This window comes from Lissotriton helveticus, chromosome 5_1 (genome assembly GCF_964261635.1).
Source record: "Lissotriton helveticus chromosome 5_1, aLisHel1.1, whole genome shotgun sequence".
NCBI lineage: Eukaryota > Metazoa > Chordata > Amphibia > Caudata > Salamandridae > Lissotriton > Lissotriton helveticus.
This window is the reverse complement of record NC_136065.1, coordinates 1,031,055,173-1,031,075,321: the sequence shown is the minus strand read 5'-3', so window position 1 is coordinate 1,031,075,321 and position 20,149 is coordinate 1,031,055,173. Positions and strand designations below refer to the sequence as shown.

Sequence of the window (20,149 nt, the reverse complement as noted above, 5' to 3'; positions counted from 1 at the left end):
AGGAGTTGTGGTCTACTAGATTTAGGTTTATGAGGTTGGTGCAGAATTGAGTTCTCGCCTTATGTGCTACTGTGTCTATTCTTTGATGTAATTATGTACGCGAGGAACTTGTATGCTTGATGGGGCTGCAGAACAGAAGGGCTCCCTCATTATTGCAGAATGACTCTGGAGATGCCACGTCAGGCCTGCCACTCACCCCCTCTGAAGACATGCGAACAATGCCCCTGTCCTCCTGCCGCTTCACGGCATAGATTACACCCCCTATGCTTTGGAAATTTTGGGGACTGACTGAACTTAACACCAGGGTCTCAACCCCCCTGCATGACCTCAAGTTGGCAGCCTCAGTCGGTCTCTCCACGATGCTCTAATGCTCCAGTACAATAGAATTGGTCAGCGTCCGGAGCTTAACCACATCCCTCACCTGACCTTGATCCTGCTCTCCTTCCTGGACATGTACTTTGAACCTTCCCTCAACCGTAGAGACCCTGCTATTTGTCCGAAGTCCAGTGGAGCTACTTGTTAGCTGAAGAGGAGATGGGTTGTGGATTCCCCCTCGGCCGTCACCTACCCAGCCGGATTTTGGGCAGACTTTCCTTTGTCTCTCTGTCGTTTCCCCCTCCTACCTTTTCACCCCACCCCCTTTCTCCTATACATTCCCTTCTTCTTGCCCTCTTCCCCTTTAAGGTTTTTCTGTTGAGACCTAGCCATTTGACTGATGCCCGGTGGACCTACCTGATAGCTGAAGAGGAGATGGACCGAGGTTTCCCCTTGGCCGTCACCTACCCAGCGGACCTTGGAAAAACTTTCCCTTCGTCTCTCTGCTGTATCTATACACTACCCCTTTTGCACCCACCCCCTTTCCATTCCTCACCCCATTTTCCTTTTCTTCTATGCTCCTAAAAACTTTTTTCTGGTATCTTTTGTAACTATTTTCCCCTCGTCTCTATGTCCTGTCTTCCTCCTATCCCTTTACCCTATCCCCTTACCCTTCCTGCTCCATTCACCTTGTTCCCTTATGTTCTTTAAATGCTTTTGTTGATACTTATGTAACTTTTAATTGATGTAATTTGCAACATTATTGTCCCTCATGTAAAGCGCTCTGATTCCATCGGGTCTAGCCAGCGCTATATAATAACTCATTAATTACATTTGTTCCCATTTAGTACTCTTTCTCCCTTTGTCTACCTCCCCAGCTCCTATACTCTCTCCCCTGAATCTCTCACCTTACCTGCTAGTCTGCCTAGTCCCCTGTCCTTTGTGCCCTTTGACTAAGCACTCCTTCTCCCCTTGTTGGGGAAAGATCCAATATTTATACTCTGGAGTCTCAGCGTACCCGCTGAGAGCGTCCACTGCACCAAGGGAGCCACTCACAGCTGAGGTATGGTATGGCACCCCTTGCCAAAGCACTCCCTCTCCCCTTTTTGAGGAAGGATCCAGTATGTAGGCCTGGAGTCTCAGAGACCCCGCTGAAAGAGTCCACTGTGTAAAGGGAGCCTCCTGCAACAGAGATAGGAAAGTGATACCACTTCCCCTGGGATCACAGCTTACTGGACTTTGGACGTTGCTTTGACTCGTGTTGAACTGAATTTTAAAATGACCCACATGACTCCATTTTGTGTTGCTATGCTCTCGGCAACCTGGTGAAGAATTGCTTTCCACGTCCCTGTCAAAACTTGCCCAACCCTCCCTGCTCCTTGTGGTCGAGCCGATTCCGAGAAGCTGCCTGTGTGCCTCATCCCCCCAGCTGTGTCAGAGACTCGGCCACTTCCTGTCCATTGTTGGTAACTCGGCCTGTCACGACCAACTGCCCCCTGACCACACCATGTGGACGAGGAAGCACGTGGCTATGCACCGTGACCACACCAACTGATAGAGGTAGCACGAGGCTGTGCACTGTGACCACACCAACTGATAGAGGAAGCACGAGGCTGTGCCCCACGACCACACCAGTTGGGCAAGGAAACACGAGGCTGCGTACATTGTGCAACCAGAGACAGATGTCCCCTGGCCACGATTGCACCACACGAGACAGATGAAGAACTTGTCAGATGAGGAACTTAACTGAATAAGGAACTTGTACTGTGCAAATGGGCGTGGCTAGCGCTATAAATATGTGCACTCTGTGGAGTGAAAGCGGCAGTCTCCGTAGAATTGTCTTTTACCATTCTGGGACCCTGTCCTTAGCTCGAGCTAATAAATTACTTACTTCGCTCCACGGCTGGTCGTCTTGGTCTCTTTGGTAATGTATGATTTATGCAAGAAGAACCCGTAGATTCTAAGGTGTCCCCTAAACCACTGGCTTTGACTCTCCTAGTGGGGAGGGGTCTCCGAAAGCCGGTTCTACACTTGTCTACCGGTTTGTGTCCCGTCGCCCTTCCCCTCCTCTTTCCTTGCGATGTCCTTCATCCTGCCCTCCTCTTTCCCGCCTTCATTACCTATCTACTTCCCCAGCTCCTTCCCCCTCCCCTGAATCTTTCCCCTTGCTTGCTTTTCCCCTTTCGTATTTGTGCTTATTGTTTATATTGACCTTACAAGTAACTATGTTGCCATGCTCTAATAACTGTGTAACCTTTGTAACGATGTAACCTGTAACTATGATCTGATGCTCATGTAAAGCGCTCTGATACCTCCGGGTCTAGCCAGCGCTTTATAAAAACCTTTAAAATAAAATAAATAAATTCTCACTCTTAAGCCTCCCTTCTCTCTCTCTCTTTCTCACTTTCTTATGATTTTAGTCTTGTAGTAGCATCTCTCTGTCTATCCCTTTTTCAAAATAAACATCTGGGCACTTACAGGCAGTGAATATACTACGACAGACGAGACATTGATTTATCATTGATTCTTTGTATCTGGATGTTCCATATATAGATTCTTATTACAAAAAGAAAACATATATTTGTTTGTCTACCATAATTTGCAATACTAACACGTAGATATAAATGCAGAACCAGAACAAATCAATAAATACAAACAACATGTATCAACTAATAGCTTGAAGGTAACTACAGTGATAAGAGATGACAAAAAATGATAAGAAAGGGCCTGAGCACCTCTGATTTTTCATAGTTTTCTTTTAAAACACAGGTGACTCTGTAATAAACCTGGTCTTCTGTTTAGATGAGTGTGCGGTCCTGTACGATGGTGTTCCAGATTCTTGGTCTAGCCCCAAGAGGCTTTTTTGTTTCCTGAATTTCAAGACATCTTGAAGGAGCAATTTTTTATTCCTTATAATGCTTTCTTCCCTACAATTTTATATTTCTGTGGTAGACATGGCAGCAGGTTATGATAAAGATCTTTGCTTGGTGAATACAGTTCTGAGAATGCATCTTCCTCGCTTGAGATCCAGTTAAGAGATTTCATTTATTGATTATTTTATTATTTATATGTGCCTGCAGTTGTATGGAGCGCAAACGTGGCCCATGTTCATTAGAGCGCTTCACAATAACAATAAATGACATGGTAGGACAAGACAGCCAGAGGTGCTAATAACAGAGTCTGAAACAAATATTAAGATGCACTTGAACAGAGAAGAGATGCGGTAGAAGGTAGAACAATCAAAATAAAATTGCCTAGCAATAAAATAGATAAGGCAGGTAAATACATAACAATCTTTTGCAGGGTGGTTGTTTATAAAAGGAATATGGGCAGGCACAAAAGGAGAACTGCAAAGAACTGAGCACTGCTGTACAGCCTGAGTAACGAGATGTGATACCTACTATGGGATATTCTGGTCGAGAGGATAGGAAGATAGTATAGTATGCGTGAAGTCAGGGGCAATGAGAAAGAGGTTAGAAGGAAGTTAGGATGAGAGGGAATGAGTCATCAGAAGGTATCTTTGGAATAGAAGTTTATGTTCGGCCTCGACTGTTTCAAGAGAAGTTTAAGTTTGCATACTTGGAGGGAGAGAGCACAAGACTATCTATTTTGGCTCAGACCAGTGGCGTAACAATAGCCCCTGCAGTGTGGGGGGGAGCCCTTGAGCTACAGGGGTCCCCTCCGGCACTGTGCACAGAGCACCGCCTGACCTGAGAGCTCCTGACTGGGTCCGGAGCATGGGGGTCACCTCCATGTATTTTGAAGGAGGGCCCCTTAAGTTTTGTTACGCCACTGGCTCAGAGCCAAAGTGTGTTACTTTGTAAAGGCGGGTGATTTCAAGAAAAACTATTCTGACCTGCATTGCACTGTTAGTCTAGTTGATACCTTTATATTTGAAGCTAAGTACTGCAGAGTCGAGGGGTGAATAATATTCTGAGTAACATAAACCATCTCGTTGATTGCTCTGGCTTCCAAGAGACGCCATTTAAGTGTTAAAAGAATATGAGCGGTGTGGTCACCTGTTTTTTTGTTTTGGCAACAGAGATGGCTACTGCATGTAGTACTACCGTAAGGCGGGCAAGCTGTACTTAAGGGAGGCCAGTCTGAAGTTCCCACAATCTATCCTTTTTAACCCCAGAGATCCCATAAGCGCATTGATATCTTGTTCTTTTGTTTTTAACTCTTTTTTTTATTTTGAAGGTAAGGTGCAATACAAGTAGTTATACAGTTAAATAGACATAATAGACATAAATAGAGCATTAAAACTTAATATAAATATAAAGTTACATAGAAATAATATTCCAGATACATATAAACAGATATACAATTCATGATGTGGGATAAAAATTCAATAGCAGCAATAATATACAGATAAAAAAATTGATTTCAGATCATATTCTGATTCTGGCCTCAATCAATCAATCAATCAATCAAACCATTTGTATAGCGCTCTACTCACCCGGGAGGGTCTCAAGGCGCTTGGGGAAGGGGTAAGCTACTGCTCGAACAGCCAGGTCTTGAGTTGTTTCCTGAAGGCGAGATGGTCCTGGGTCAGCCGAAGGTGGATGGGGAGGGAGTTCCATGTCTTGGCAGCCAGGTAGGAGAAGGATCTTCCTCCGGCGGTGGCTCTTCGGATGCGTGGTACGGCTGCGAGGGCGAGGCTGGTGGACCGTAGCTGGCGGGTGGGCGTGTAGAAGGTCAGGCGGTCGTTGAGGTACTTGGGGCCCAGGTCGTGGAGAGACTTGTGTGCGTGGGTGAGGAGCCGGAACGTGATCCTCTTGTCGACGGGGAGCCAGTGCAGGTTCCTCAGGTGGCTGGAGATGTGGCTGCGTCGGGGGACATCCAGGATGAGTCGGGCAGAGGCGTTCTGGATGCGCTGGAGTTTTTTCTGTAGCTTGGCTGTGGTTCCGGCGTAGAGGGCGTTTCCGTAGTCCAGTCGGCTGGTGACGAGTGCTTGGGTGACAGTCTTCCTGGTCTCGGTCGGGATTCAGCGGAAGATCTTGCGAAGCATACGCAGGGTGTTGAAGCACGATGAGGAGACGGCGTTGACTTGTCTGGTCATCGAGAGGGAGGAGTCCAGGATGAAGCCCAGGTTGCGAGCGTGGTCGGTTGGCTTGGGTGCGGTGCCCAGGGCTGGAGGCCACCAGGAGTCGTCCCAGGCGGAGGGCAAAGATCCCAGGATGAGGACTTCCGTCTTGTCCGAGTTCAGTTTCAGGCGGCTGTCCTTCATCCACTCGGCGACGTCTTTCATCCCTTCGTGTAGGCAGGTTCTGGCGGTGTCGGGGTCTCTGGTGAGGGAGAGGATCAGCTGGGTGTCGTCGGCGTAAGAGATGATGTTGAGGTTGTGCTGGCGTGCGATGGCTGCAAGAGGTCTCATGTAGACGTTGAAGAGGGTGGGGCTGAGTGAAGATCCTTGCGGGACGCCACAGATGACTTCGGTGGCCTCGGAGCGGAACGGGGGGAGGCGGACTCTTTGTGTTCTTCCGGCGAGGAACGAGATGATCCACTCCAGTGCCTTCTCTTGGATACCGATGTTGCTGAGGCGCTGGGCTAGGGTGCGGTGGCAGACAGTGTCGAACGCAGCGGAGAGGTCCAGGAGGATGAGGGCCACTGTTTCCCCCTTGTCTAGCAGGGTCCGGATGTCGTCGGTGGCTGCGATGAGGGCGGTCTCGGTGCTGTGGTTGGCTCTGAAGCCGGACTGTGAGGGGTCGAGGGATCCGTTCGTCTCGAGGAAGGCGGTCAGCTGTCTGTTGACGATCTTCTCGATGACTTTAGCAGGAAAAGGGAGGAGCGAGATGGGGCGGAAGTTTTTGAGGTCGGTGGGGTCCGCTGTAGGTTTCTTCAGGAGGGCGCTGAGCTTGGCATGTTTCCAGCTCTCCGGGAAGGTGGCGGTGTTGAAGGAGGTGTTGATGATGTTCTGGAGTTGGGGTGCGATGGTGGAGTCAGCCTTGTTGAAGACGTGGTGTGGGCAGGGGTCGGTCGGTGATCCGGAGTGGATGGTGTTCATCGTGCGGGCTGTGTCTTCGGTGGTCACCGTGGTCCAGGTGCGAAGGGTGGCGGTGGGGGGCGTTGGTTCGACGGTTGGGTGCGTGGGTGGTGCGCCGAAGCTGTTGTGAATGTCGACGATCTTGCGGTGGAAGAACGAGGCGAGGGAGTCGCAGAGGTCTTGTGACGGAGTGATGTCGTTGGTGCCAGTGCTGGGGTTGGAGAACTCCTTGACGATGCTGAAGAGTTCCTTGCTGTCGTGGGTATTGTTGTCCAGTCGTTCCTTCAGGGATTTCTTCTTGGTGGTGCGGATGAGCTGGTGGTGCTTGCGGGTGGCGTGTTTGAGGGCGGTCCTGTTGTCGGTGGTCCGGTCGAGGAGCCAGGCTTTCTCGAGGGTGCGGCAGGTCTTCTTTGAGTCCTTGAGTTCGTCGGTGAACCAGGATGCCTTCTTGCTTCTGGGTCTGCTGGGAGGGTTCTTCAGTGGTGCGAGGTCGTCGGCGCAGGCGTCCGCCACTGCGTGAAGTTCCGGGCTGCTTCGTTGGGGTCCGTTGCGCTGGCGGGTGGGTTCTGGCTGAGAGAGGTGGTGAGCTGCTCGGTGGTGATCTTACTCCAGCTTCTGTGGGGAATCTGAAACGGGTGGTGGTGAGTCGTGGTTCTTCTGAAGCTGAAGTGGACGCAGCTGTGGTCGGTCCAGTGGAGTCCGGTGGAGTGGCTGAAGGTGATGTGCTTGCTGGATGAGAAGACGGGATCAAGCGTGTGGCCGGCGTAGTGGGTGGGGGTGTTGACCAGTTGCTTGAGTCCGAGGTTGGCGAGGTTGTCCAGCAGTGCGGTGGTGTTGCGGTCCTTGTTGTTCTCCAGGTGGAAGTTGAGGTCCCCTAGGAGGATGTAGTCAGCGGAGAGGAGGGCGTGTGGGCTGATGAAGTCTGTGATGTCTTCGCTGAATTGTGTGCGTGGTCCCGGGGGTCTGTAGACGAGGGTGCCTCTGAGGGTCGTCTTAGGGTCGGTGTGAATCTGGAAGTGCAGATGTTCGGCTGCGGTGAAGGAGTCGTTGGCGTCGGTCGTGATGCGGATGGTGTTCTTGTGGACGATGGCGATGCCTCCTCCGGTCTGGTTGATGCGGTCCCTCCTGATGATCTTGTACCCGTCCGGGATGGCGATGTCGGGTGCAGAGGAGGCGTTCATCCAGGTTTCCGTGAGGAAGGCGACGTCCGGTGATGTAGCGTCGAGGAGGTTCCAGAGTTCCACGGCGTGTCTGTGGACGGAGCGGGTGTTGAGCAGGATGCACTTGAGGTGGTTGCTGCTGGTGCTTGGCTTGGCAGGTGCGGGGCAGGTTCGGAGGCAGGTGAACTTGCAGGTACAGCAGGTGAAGGGTCCGTGGGTGCGTCTCGGGGTGGCTCGGTAGCAGGCGTGGTTCCGGCCGGCATTGAGTGCGTTGAGAGTGGCGGCGTCGTAGGTCAGTCGGGTCGTCTTGCATCGGCGGGGAGGGCCAGGGGTCCTGGAACTGGGCGCGGTCCAGGCGCGGACGGGCGCAGACGGGCTTGCCTTTGGCGCACAATCGGCGCGCCTGCTGTGCGTCAACGCTGCGCGTGCGTGGAGGCGGCATAAGAAGGGAGCCGGGAGGGAGGGTCCGCTGGGTGGCGGGAGCGGGGGGGCCAATCGGCAGGCGGGGGGCGGGGCCGCAGGGAGGCAGCGGCGGGAAACGGCGAGTGGCGGCAAACAGGCAGGAACAGGAGCAGGAGGAGCGTGGGGGCGACCCGGCCTGGCAAGACACAGTGGCCTCCCTCCATTTCAGATCTGGCGCACACAGGCGTCTACCCAGCTCTCGCTTTTTACCTCCTTTAAGTTCATATAAACAAGACTCAATATTATGAATGCCCAGGAGTCTCGAGAGCCACATCTGAAAGGAGGGTGCAATTACCGCTTTCCAACCAGCTGAAATCAGAATTCGCATCACAGCTACTGATATAAAAACCAGGGCTTCCTCATCCTTTCCAAGAGCCAGTTTTGAATCTGTACCCATTAATACCAACGTCGGGGATAGATCGATCTTGTGACCTAGCAGCCCCTCCCAGAATTTCATTATCTCATCCTTCAGAGGGCCCAGCCTGTCACATGTGACGAACATATGTACTAAGTCCGCTTGAGGTGAGTCACATCTGGGACATCAGTCATCCGGCCTAACACCTCAACCGCATAATTTAGCCGGAGTGTGGTACAGATTGAAGATTGTTTTATAATGCTGGGCCCGTAAATTAGAAGCCCAGAAAAACTTTTTATTCAACTCGAGAGCAAGGTCTAGATCGACATCGGGGTTATCCAATTTACTGACCCACCCACTTTGCATTTTCTCCATGTCATCTTGAATCTTCTCTATCAGGAGATTATAGATTATTTTAATCTTTCTACACCCTCTGCCCAATGCCTCAACCACAGGAATATCTATTTTGGGCTTTAGTTTAGGTCTTAAGCCCCTTAGAGTACGGGTGATTTGTTCATATAGGAACCAATGGGTAGCTGGAATGCCATACATTTTTTGCAGGTCCTCGAACCCTATTATCTTATCCCCCTCCATGATATTTTCAATGGCCTTAATCCCCATTCGCTTCCAATCCTGGAGATTCCTGTCTGTCCTCACTTGTGGTAACAGACAAGAGTTTGCCAGCTGGAGATAGGAATTTACTTTTGGGACTTTAAAATGTTTTAGGATAATTTTCCAAACCGACCAGGCCCCAAAAAAAGTCTTAAAGCGTGCCTTTTTATAGAACCTGCGCTCGATTTCACGGAGCAGAAGACCAGTAGCGTTCCTCCCCAGCAACATTTCATAAATTGGGGGTGGTCCCTGAATCTCAGAGTTTAAGTTTTCCTCATCAGGTCTCGCATTGCTTTGAAGCAGAACAGACATTTGAATTAGAAGGCAGGACCAATGGTATAATCTAAGATTCGGGAGTGCCATACCACCCCTTTCCCCTGGCAGTGACAAAAAGTTAGTGGAGCGTCTAATCTTACCATACTGCCATATCAACTTTATAAAGACAGATTCCATCTTGTTCATTATTTTATCGTCTATAAGGAGGGGAATAGCCCTAAATAGGTAAAGGATTCTGGGGAACATTACCATTTTTATAGCATTGACCCTGCCAACCAAAGAGAGATGCAATACATCAATTCTTTTTAATTCTGCCTCTATAGATTTGATTAAGGGGAGATAGTTCTCTTCTACTATTCTTTCCACCGATGCGTTAATTTTTACCCCTAAATAAACCGCTGAGTCCACGAATCTGGAATCAGATTTCACAATGTTTTTGAACAAATTATTTGAGTTTTAGATTCATTTAGGAGGTAGCCAGAACCCAGTCCAAAAACCTTCGCCATCTGTACCAAAACCGGTAGTGTCTGCTGGGGGTTCGTAGTAAGTATGGCCAGATCATCAGCGTACGCTAGTAGTTTATTAGTATGTCCATTAAAAATCACAGGGGGTGTATTTGGATTCTCTAGTATTTTCTGAATGAGTGGATCAATATACAAAGAAAAAGGGATGGGGGAACAGGGGCAACCCTGCCGCGTCCTTCTCTTTATAGAAAATGTATCAGACTTTTCCCCCATAGCCGTAACTCTCGCAGTCGGGTCCACATACATGGCTTTGAGCGCTCTGATGGCTTTCTCCCCAAATCCTCTTCCTACCAATATCACCCAGAGAAAGCCCCAATCAACGCGATCGAACGCTTTCTCAGCGTCTAGCAGGATCATGGCGACCCCCTCCCCCGTGGCAGCATGGGCATCAAAAAGAGTTATATCTTGTTCTGGAGTAAACTTGTGAATCCCCCAGACCAGCCTCAGTTGAAAGTGAGTACTTTTGGCCATTGCATTGATTTTAAATTGTAGATTGAGTCTTCTATCCAGGTTGAATCTTAGGGCTTTCGCACTATCGATGATTTGCAGTTCAAAATGTTACAGGTGACAAGCCAGGATTGAACTGATGAGGTGAGAGACAGGGTTTAATGAGGAGAAACACTATTTACCGGATTAAGTTTCAAGTGATACGAAGTTAGTAAGTATTGTGCCTGTTACAGAGTTTAGAAAAGGAGTGTGACATCACTTAGAGAGAAAATCTAGGGGTAAACCGATATATTGTGCACATGTTAATGATAGAGCAACCTAAAGCTCCTACTTAGGAAACCGGGTGGTTCTATGTAAGTATACTTTAAAGTGTTATGCCCAGTAAGTCAGCTAGGAGGTGAGCCATTTGAAGATACCGCCTTTAATACCCATGACTTCTTGTGGTATCCGAGTGTTTCACAGAATCAAATGTCGCTGATGGATCTAGAAGGACAAGGAGACAAAAGCTGCCAGAGTTATGGGACATGCTTAGTCCACGACCTGAAGCAGGGTGTTTTCAGTTATGTAAATATGTCTAAACTGGTAAGAGCAACTACATGAGAACTGGAAAGATAAGATCAGTCTTTTTGCATTCAATATATGTCTTGCTACTGCGTTGGGAACCGGTTTGGGAGGGGGTAAGGGGGGGGGTGAGAGGTTTCATTTGAGGATGTGTCTGAGTAGACCAACTCCACAGTCAAGCTTTAGGCAAGCAGTTGATGGCAGAAGGACACCTAAAATAAACAATTACAACTTTCATGACAGCCACCTTTTGAATAATTTCATGAAGCAATGTTAGTCTGAAGGATGGCCTGAAAAATATACTTTTCTTGGCTTTTAGTGCTTCAAAATGACTTCTTGTAGTGTTGATTTGCCAGTTTAAGGTTAGAGGATACATACATATTTCAAGAAACTAAAGAGGAGTAAAGCAGCGCAGTACCAGAATAATTCTGGTAAATATTTTTAGGAGAGGAGCGAGCATAGCACTGCTGCTAGTTTGAGAAATCTCTCACTCTAGCTGGATAGCGGCACTGCAAGTGTAGTAAGCCTAAGCCTTAAGGGCAAGGAACGTGAAGCGAAAAAACTCATACAGGCACAAGGGGAGATGACCAGTCGAGTCTGCCAGCTTTGGGTGATTTTATGACCCCTTTACTCAATAATTCCCCATCGGCAGGTACTTTACAAATGGTCTATTTTACTTCCGCAGTAAATCTAAAGGAAGGGGGACTCAAAGTCTGTGACTAGGCGTCTATTATCCATACACCTTTTCTCAATAAACCGAGCACAAAAGCATTTTCTAAGTGCACCACTTAGCTTTTTTAACCTTGAATTACTGTCAGGCATAACCACCCAAATCAATTTACAATTATTGCCAAATGGTCTTCGTCTGATGTCCAGACAAACTTTCAATTTTGCACTTTAAAAGTGGATGTAAACCTATACATCATTTCTGTTTTGTTGTTACTTTTCATGTAGTAGGTCTAGCAAAAAGTACCAAAACCTTTAAAAAAAATCTTTCAGCTCTGCCTGTCGCCCCAAAGTCATAAAAGCTTTGCGCATTGCACAAGTGTGTTAAAGTCTCTCTTGTGAAAAAGATATGTGAAGTTTAGTCACTTACCTGGGTGAGTTCCACTGCCACATAGGTAAAGCCCCTGCACTGGTGTCCTGTAGTTTGAGTAGCCGGGGGCTGGGCGTCCAAAGTAAAGCTGATCCAGTGACATGCTCCCATGAAATATATTCTGACATTAAAAGTTGAGATATTAAAAGTTACATCAGAGTGTATGAAACAAGGCACTTATGTTCAACTGAATAGGATACTTCTTTGTTATACTAAGGGATATCAAACAATTCTCAACATTTCTGTTTAACACTGACGAGTTGCACTAAAAAGTTCGATTTATTTTATGTGTGCGTATACTAGGTATCAAATACAGACCAGGTTATAAAAGAAGTAAGGTAAACCTATACAACATTGCACATGTTACTTGGTAACTGAAACTGAGCTACATCTCCCAGCACTGAAATGGAGCACGTCCTGGACTTTCTGCCACATCATGATTGTTTCCCTAGATTATTGCTTCCCCGTGACTCAGCATCATCTCCAAATTGCTACACAGTTTCTATGCATACATTATAATTCCGTGAATTCAAGACAAGCCAGGCATATACTTTATTATTATTTTTTTAACTTGTGCAGTGATCTTGGGAGCTGACAACTTTGCATCTACCACATGTTGAGTACATGATAGTTTGTGTTTTGGTATCAGGATGGAATAGGGCCTCAGCCCTCTGTAAGCCCCAGGTGCGACCATGGAGGTCACTATAAAGGAGTAAGGTTTGGTCTTTCTTACAGAAGTCGATGCTGGAGAGGATGGTCTTCAGTATCAGGAAACCAAAACATACCTCTTCTAGTCTTATTTTCATGTCTGCACGTTTTTTTAGGTTAAGCTGTTCCTTAATGTGTGTTGTATTACATATATTTATACATATCGTGCTTACATTTCTGAATTCCACAGACTTTTACTGTATAGGTATGCCCATTTTCATCAGTTGGTAATGATCTTATTTGTAATCTATTGTGAAGGTGTTGCTCCTTGAAATACTCAGACATACAGATGAATTTTCAGCAGATCTGGAGTCAGGTGACACCGGCTACTTAAACATTAATGAATACATGGTCTTTGGTTTATCACATACCACTAGGTACCTAATTTCTCCTGTGCAAGAATTAAGAGCATTTAAAAGAATAATCACATTCATTTTCTTCGCCACATTAGTCTCAAACATGGATCAGGGGCATGGGCTACTAATATTTACACCGGAAACACCGGAAATCCTGCAGAGGTTTGAGATGTAATATATCATATTGCATCAAGCTGCATATGAGAGCAATCACTGTGCAGAACTGACACAGTAAGCTGTAATCAAAAGGATGCATCAGATGACTTGCAAGTTGTGTCATAAGTTTCATATAATGGTCACACAGCTGACAAACCATATGTGCTGTTAGAAGGAGTGACAGGGATAGGTTGGGAATATTGTGGAGTTAGGATTAATATTGATTAGAGTGCCAGTAATAAAGATCCACTGAAGGACAGACAACAGAAGAAATATTGAAGATTCAGAAAATATATGTTATGCAGCTGAAATCTTAACTTTGAAGAGATGTGCTCAGATTACCATCTGTATTCTGCCCAGAGTATGAATCCCAGACAGTTCTTTTGCCTCGAGAGGGCATCAGCACTATGTTAAGATAGATGGGTAACTGATGGGTGGATAAACACACTGCTACTCCTCTAGTCCCCTAAGCGAGCCAATAATCCTTTCCAGCCCAAATTGCAGCGTAGCATTTTCTACTCCGCACTTTCTTGTAATGAAGAATGGGGACAATACCAGTGATCTTCAACATGGTAGCCATTCTTGAAACTGCAATGCTAACATTTCTCTACAGGGCTCTATTACTGCTATTGGGGCACTGGTGGTAGTACTCAACAAACAACAGAAACAACTCGAAGTGGGTATTGTGTACCAGATACAGCAACTGCATTCTCATGATCATAACTACATCAATTCAAAGGCAATGGAGAATTCTTTGCCGAAAGAAAAACGACAGGATCATCACCTAGAGCAAATTGTGACTCGGCTGAATTGTAATATTAAACAAGATCAGCACTGCCTTGGCCAAATTCATTTGGAGCCAACTTTTCTGCATCCATGTTTTCATTATTCCACATTAATGTCAATATTCTTCAGAAGCTGTAGCTAATCTGCTGCCAAGTTGATGGCTATCCTCAAATGACTGAAAACTAATCCTGTGATCACTGATGAGCAGAAGAAGCAATCTAACGAAGATATAAAAAGGCACACAGACTGTCTAGAGTAGTGATAAACTCTACAACCTAGATGTGTTGATGGGAAAACGCAGGATCATGGGAGGATCATTGTGCAAAACTACTCCCCAAATTGAGAAACCTAGCTATTCCTTCTACTCCTGCACACAAATCAAATATCAGATCCATTATCTTCAGGACCCTGTCAGAGATATTGCACAGTGGAGAGGCTAAGACTTCCTCAACTATTTTGCTCACCACTTCACAGCCAGCTAAACAGCATTAGCTCTGGGAATAATCAGGGTTTAATGTTTCAACTAAGGAGCTGTGCACGTCTGCTTTAGGTGTACGGCAACCAAGCATGAGAAAAAGAGATGTGACGATTCTCTGTAGAACTGGGAGAATCTATTCTGTAATTGAGGAAAGATACCAGTTGGGACAGGGGGAATTCTTGATCAGCTACTTCTACGTTTGCTATCAGATTACACATTTCTGCAATAGCACCAGGCTGAAGTTAAACTGAGGAGACATTTCAAGCAGGAATTAACAATCTAATTTGGGAGTAGGTAAAAGAACAGTGCCTTGAAACCTTAGGGGGCTTACCAGTCGCCACTCAGTTGGCTCTACCAGTTTGCACCTCTAACTTTGTGGCCTGTCCACCAAAGATCCTTCTGAGAACAGTGATGGTCTCTCAGTCCTATTTAGGGTGAGGTGACATTACTAATTTTCCCTGTAGCGGATTGCCATATGAGGCATGGTGTAAGAAAGTGGCTCTATATATACTGGACCAAAGTAAGGTACAGTGTGCATAGAGTCCCCAATCCCCAGAGGTATAACAGAGGTTAAAGTCAGATCTGACCTTACTCTCTAATATGGTAGCTTGGTCGAGCAGTAAGGCAGTATCAGAGGACAGTGTTAAGCATGTGCTGTACACACTCAGTCAGCAAAAGGTTTCACACACTCTAGAACTGAACTCTAGGCCAATTGTTTTTATATCAAAAGGTATAGTTATTTTATTTTAGAACCAACAGGTATCAAAATATACTTTCCTCAATATGAGTGACTTTGGGTAATTACTTTGCAGACAGGCAATAGACTTAGTAAGTACAATAGTTACTGGGGTTGCAGTAGGCAACACAATTCTAAACACAATTTAACATTGAGCTCAATAGGTTTTTCTTTAAAAATGCAATAGATTACCTTCAGGATTACTTTGCTAACCACAGGACTGGATCCTGGATTCAGTCCCGGGACCTAAGCTGTAAACAGTTAAGTAAAAGCGTTTTGGTTACAGTTGTACTTTTTAAAGGATATAAATGTATTTCCAAAGTTGATAGAAACTTTTCAGAGAAAAACTATCAATGTTATCCTATGGAAGGAAATTCAAGTCACAGGTAAAGTAGGTTCTCGTTACTTTTGTAATCCAGTACTGGACTCCTAGACCCAGCACTGGGACCTCTACCTAAGACAGGTAAGTATTTACATTTAAGCAGTTGGTACGATTTTTAAGGAATATTTGTAATTTGTAAAAATCGACACTTAGAAGAAATTTTAGGGAAAAACAGTCAATGGTTTCCTATGGCAGAAAATGCAGGTAACTGGTAAGTACAGTTAAGATTACCTTTGCGGTTCAGCACTGAACTAGAAAGTACAGCACTGGCTTATCTTCTGATCCCAGGTGACTATTTTGGAAATCGTTATTCGCCTGATTTTAGAGGAATATTTTAAAGTTGCAAAAATCAACACTTAGAGAAAAAATTTCAGTGAAAACCAGTCAATGTTAGCCTATGGAAGGAAAGTGAGTTATCGGCTTTCAGGTGAGTACTCGACTGGTGTGGTTAAGGCTCTGGGCATAGACTCAGGGGTCTCCTAGGGTCAGAAAGGTACCGTTGTTGAACCCTCAGCGGCACAGGGGCAGTCGGTGCAGAGAGAGAAGGCCCAATGCAATCCAATGGAGGGTAGGGGGCCTTTGGTTGGTGGCTGCAAGCAGGCAGCCCACACGGCTGTGGGAGCTGAGCTACTGGTCACTTACTCAGGGCAAGTGGAGAAGTAGAGTAGGGTAGTAGTTGCACTTCCAGCTGCGCTCGGGCGGCTGGGTGCAGGGTGCTTTTGATACCGTCAGAGCTCAATGTTATCCAATGGGAAAGTTACAAAGTGAACAAAGGCTGCAGGCTCGGGACGGAGATTCTTCAGGTACGACCACCACTTCGAGAGGTAAGTTGGGTTTTTGGAGAAGAGGTAAGTACCCCAAAGGAGGGCACAAGGGGCCGCTGGGGCGCCGGGTGCAGGGGTGTCTTTGGGTGATGGGAAATCTTACCCTCGGCTGGTCGTGGTTGGAGGGGTCCCTAGTTCTGAGGCTGCAGGCGTTGTTGGGGTCGTCGAGGAGGGTCTTTGGGTACTGGAGTTCGGGTCCCAGTTGTTGGGGGGACGTCCTCGTGGTCTTGGATCACTCTGGCACGGGCCGGACTCAGCGGGTGTAGAGTGGGCTGGATTTGCGGTTCCTAGCTGGCACCAGGGGTATGGTTGTTGGAGCAGAGCCTCTGCTCAGGGGAGTCCCAACCCTTGAGAGGGTCAAGGCAGGCAGGTCCTCTGGGTTTCCAAGGTTGTTGTCCACAGGAGTCGCCGGGATTTAGCAGGGGCAGGTTCCAGGGTCGACAGGCCGGAAGGGCTGGGGCCAAGTCCGTTGGTGTCGTCGTGTTGTTAGCAGCTGTACACCGGGTCTTCTTCTTGATCTTCTTTCTGGTTTTCTTTTCAGGATCTGAGGAAGTAAGATTCAGGGTGCCCCTAAATACTGAATTTAGGGGTGTTACAGGTAGGGCAAGGGCAGGGACCAATAGGTCCCTGTCCTGGGGTGGGTACACCCCCTATTTTGCTCCTCTCTTGTGGGAGGGGGGCAGGATCCCAGCTGTGATTGGGCAGGGCTCCCCATCTTCAAGATGGCCGGAACCCGGGGTCCTGCTTCACATCGCCTTTCCCACCTGAGGGGTGGGGTTGGCACAGGCTGGCACCCCCCCCCCCCTTCCTGACGTAGGGTTTCCCACCAGTCTTCCTGCCAGAGTGGGGGTCAAAACTGGTGGGGGCCAGTTGCTAAGTACAGCAAGTGGCCTGGAGAAGCTCACAAAGGTGGCAGGCCTTTGAAGCTTCCCCCTGCCCATCCTGGGGGAGGAGACCTAGCAACTCGCCCAGGATGTGCATTGTTGCAGGCCCAGGAGAGCGGGGGGCTCTCCACCCAGGGGTCCAGCAACATGTCTGCTGTGTGGCAGCCTAGGCAGCCTCTCAGTCCAGACGTGGATTGTAGGTTAGGTTTTCAGGGGGAATCTCTAAGATGCCCTCTGGTGCATTTTACATTAAATCCCACACTGGCATCAGTGCGGGTTTAATCGGCTGGGAAGTTTGATATAAAACTTATTAGTCTTCAGTGTAGCCATTATGGTGCTGTGGAGTTCGTAATGACGACCTCCCAGTACCATATACTTTTAATGGCATCGCTGCACTTACAGTGCCCAGGAATGGCACTGGGTACTGTTGGGGCACATGGCTCATGCACCTGTGCCCACACTGTTGGCATAGGGCACCCAGCTTGAAGGGTGACTGATGTATGCCAGGGCAGTGGGTTTTGTGGGCATGGCACACAGGGATGTGTCCCATGTCGACTCTCTGTTTAGTTCTGCACTGAGACACTCAGCCTGTAAAGGTAATTTTGTGGGTGTCAGGGTACAGGGACCCTAAGGGTGGCACAATAAGTGCTGCAGCCCTTAGGGGTCTTCTCTGGTCACCATGCCCTGGGTACCTAGGGTACCATTTACTGGGGGCTGACAGGTGGCCAGAGATGCCAATTGGGTTTTGGTTTCAACAAAGGTTTAGGGAAGGAACACAGACCCTGGGCACCTGGTTGTCAAGAGCCCAGGGCACACTCAGTCAAAGCACATCAGCAGTTCAGCAAAAAGTGGGGGCATACCAATGCAAGAAAGATGGCACTTTCTCAAACATGACAGACAAGTGACCACCACACACACAAGAAGAAAAGTCCTGCTCATTAGGCCACTGATTTTTTAAATTCATAAAACAAACTCCCACTTTAGGGGTTTATTTTGTCAATTAAAAAAAGTATCATGAGTCAGCAGACAAAGTCTCTCAACAGAGCAGAATCTCCTTGTCATGGTGGCAAAGGCCATGGATTTTGGCACCCTCTTGGGCAGTCCTTTAGGGTCTAAATTACCCTAAATTACCCAGTCTGATTTGCCAGTGTACTGCCTTTGCAAAATTAGATAGCTAGTTAATGTTCATATGACCGTTCTGCATATATCTTTCTCCATCTGGCTGAATCGCTGTCATTTCTGTTTCAAGGCTTTTAGGTCCTCTTTGTCATGTACAGACTGACATGCAGTTATACTGTATTTCTTTTTAACCAGTGTGTACTTTGGTAAAGTCTCTATGAGATTTGTGTTGGTTCTAATGCTTACAAATTGCTGAGCAAGAGGTTCCTTTCATACCAGTACACAGCAGACAATGTCACTTTTTTTGAAGGTTTTCAAAAATGTAACAATGTACAGCGAAAATAAAGAATGAGGCTATTTAAATCAACACATCTGTCTAGGATTCAATTAATAATGTGTCTACTGTCAGTGCCATTTTGCAAAGGTTTCGAAAATGTAAGGGGAAAGTATAGGATAGGTGCTCAGACCATACAGTAGACGCTAACACTAGGCTACTTATCTTGAATCAATAATATATCCTTTGCCAAGGTCGAAATCCCGATCCAGCCGGACTGCTTATAGACTCCAGATTGCTTCTGAAGGATAATATGTGAAATGGCTAATGAGCACAACTAGTGAGTACTTTAGAAATGTTTTTCTACAACAATTCCTTGATGTATGTTCCAATTCCAATTGGCAAGAGTTCAGTAATATAAATAGAGGCAGGTTTTGGTGATGATAATTATCAAATTTTTCCTGATGCTAATGGTGAGACAGAGTTTACCATGTGATCTTGTAAAAACTCTGATCTAGCGTAGGCGCAATGACCTGCACCATATTGAAAAAGTTGCGTTAAGCCACTTTGCGAGGCTTAACACCACTTTGCAAATATGGAACCCTTTTACGCAGTTTTTTGCATGAAAGTTACATGCAATGGGCGTTGCTGTTGGCGTTCCACAGCAACACCCATTGCTTTTTGACACAGACCCAGATTTACAAGGATATGTAAATCTGAGGAAGTGCCAAACACTAACGTAATGCACAAGCAGGCATTAAATTGGCAAATGAGGAGAAATACTTTTATTTCTTCTCATTTTTTCCGTGTGCTGCATTCTGCAGCACACACCAAAAGAGCAAACACCTGTAATGATTTTTAGGTCGAGCCTAGCGCAACGCATGCGCTGCACTAGGAAAACGACCTCTTGCCATCTGTTCAGCTTTCCTAAAAGCTCGTACATGTGGGTTCACACTCAATTGGCCTGTGCGTCTGGCTTTTTTATGCAATTGGCCAAAGGCGTGTGGAAGTCCCAGCTTCTTTTAAAAGGTTTACTCCCAGGGCCAGCAGAGCCATCTGGTTTTATCTAGCCGCGGCATGCTTGTTTTCCCCTTACAAACAGTGAAACGCCAGCAGCGGTGCGCAGGGGCCATGTGTTTAGGTCGGCGCGCGCACCGCTCCTGGGCTTGTTTATGTTTTGTGTTTGTCGCACTACAGTTTTTTCCCTTCGTCTTAGATTTTTATTAGTGAAGTGTACATAAACGGCTATCACAAAAGCAAGCACTTTTTTCCGATAAAATGCTGTTACGCTTCCAGGTGTTATTCTTAGAGCCTGGCAATTTCCTACCACTAATAGCAAGATCTCGGGTCCCTAGTTGCCATAATTACGAAGCGCATCAGACACGTCGAAAAAACATAGGAGGGGTCAGTCCCTCTTTACAACTTAGAACTAAAATTCCTGCTACAAAAAGAAGCCTGAAAAAGCCAGTTAACAGAGAGCAAGGGGTTCAGCATCCAGCCCACACCCGAAAGCGTGCAAAAAACCGCAACTTGTGTCACATGTTCATTCATGAGCAAACAGCAGACTTTCACAGCCTCGCCGGGGCACTGACTGCAGAATATCACTGAACAGCACAGCTTTAACACCTCTCCAGTCTGTCTCAGACAATTGT

At 46.9% G+C, this 20,149-nt stretch overlaps 1 protein-coding gene across 1 annotated transcript in view; it reads right to left on the bottom strand.

Moving 5' to 3' along the window:
• PYROXD2 (pyridine nucleotide-disulphide oxidoreductase domain 2) overlaps positions 1 to 20,149 on the bottom strand; it is a 541,945-nt gene that overhangs the window by 27,456 nt on the left and 494,340 nt on the right. The window contains exon 15 of the mRNA XM_078643559.1: positions 11,795 to 11,915. Coding sequence (XP_078499685.1) covers positions 11,795 to 11,915 — 121 coding nt within the window. The remainder of the gene's footprint in view (positions 1 to 11,794; positions 11,916 to 20,149) is intronic.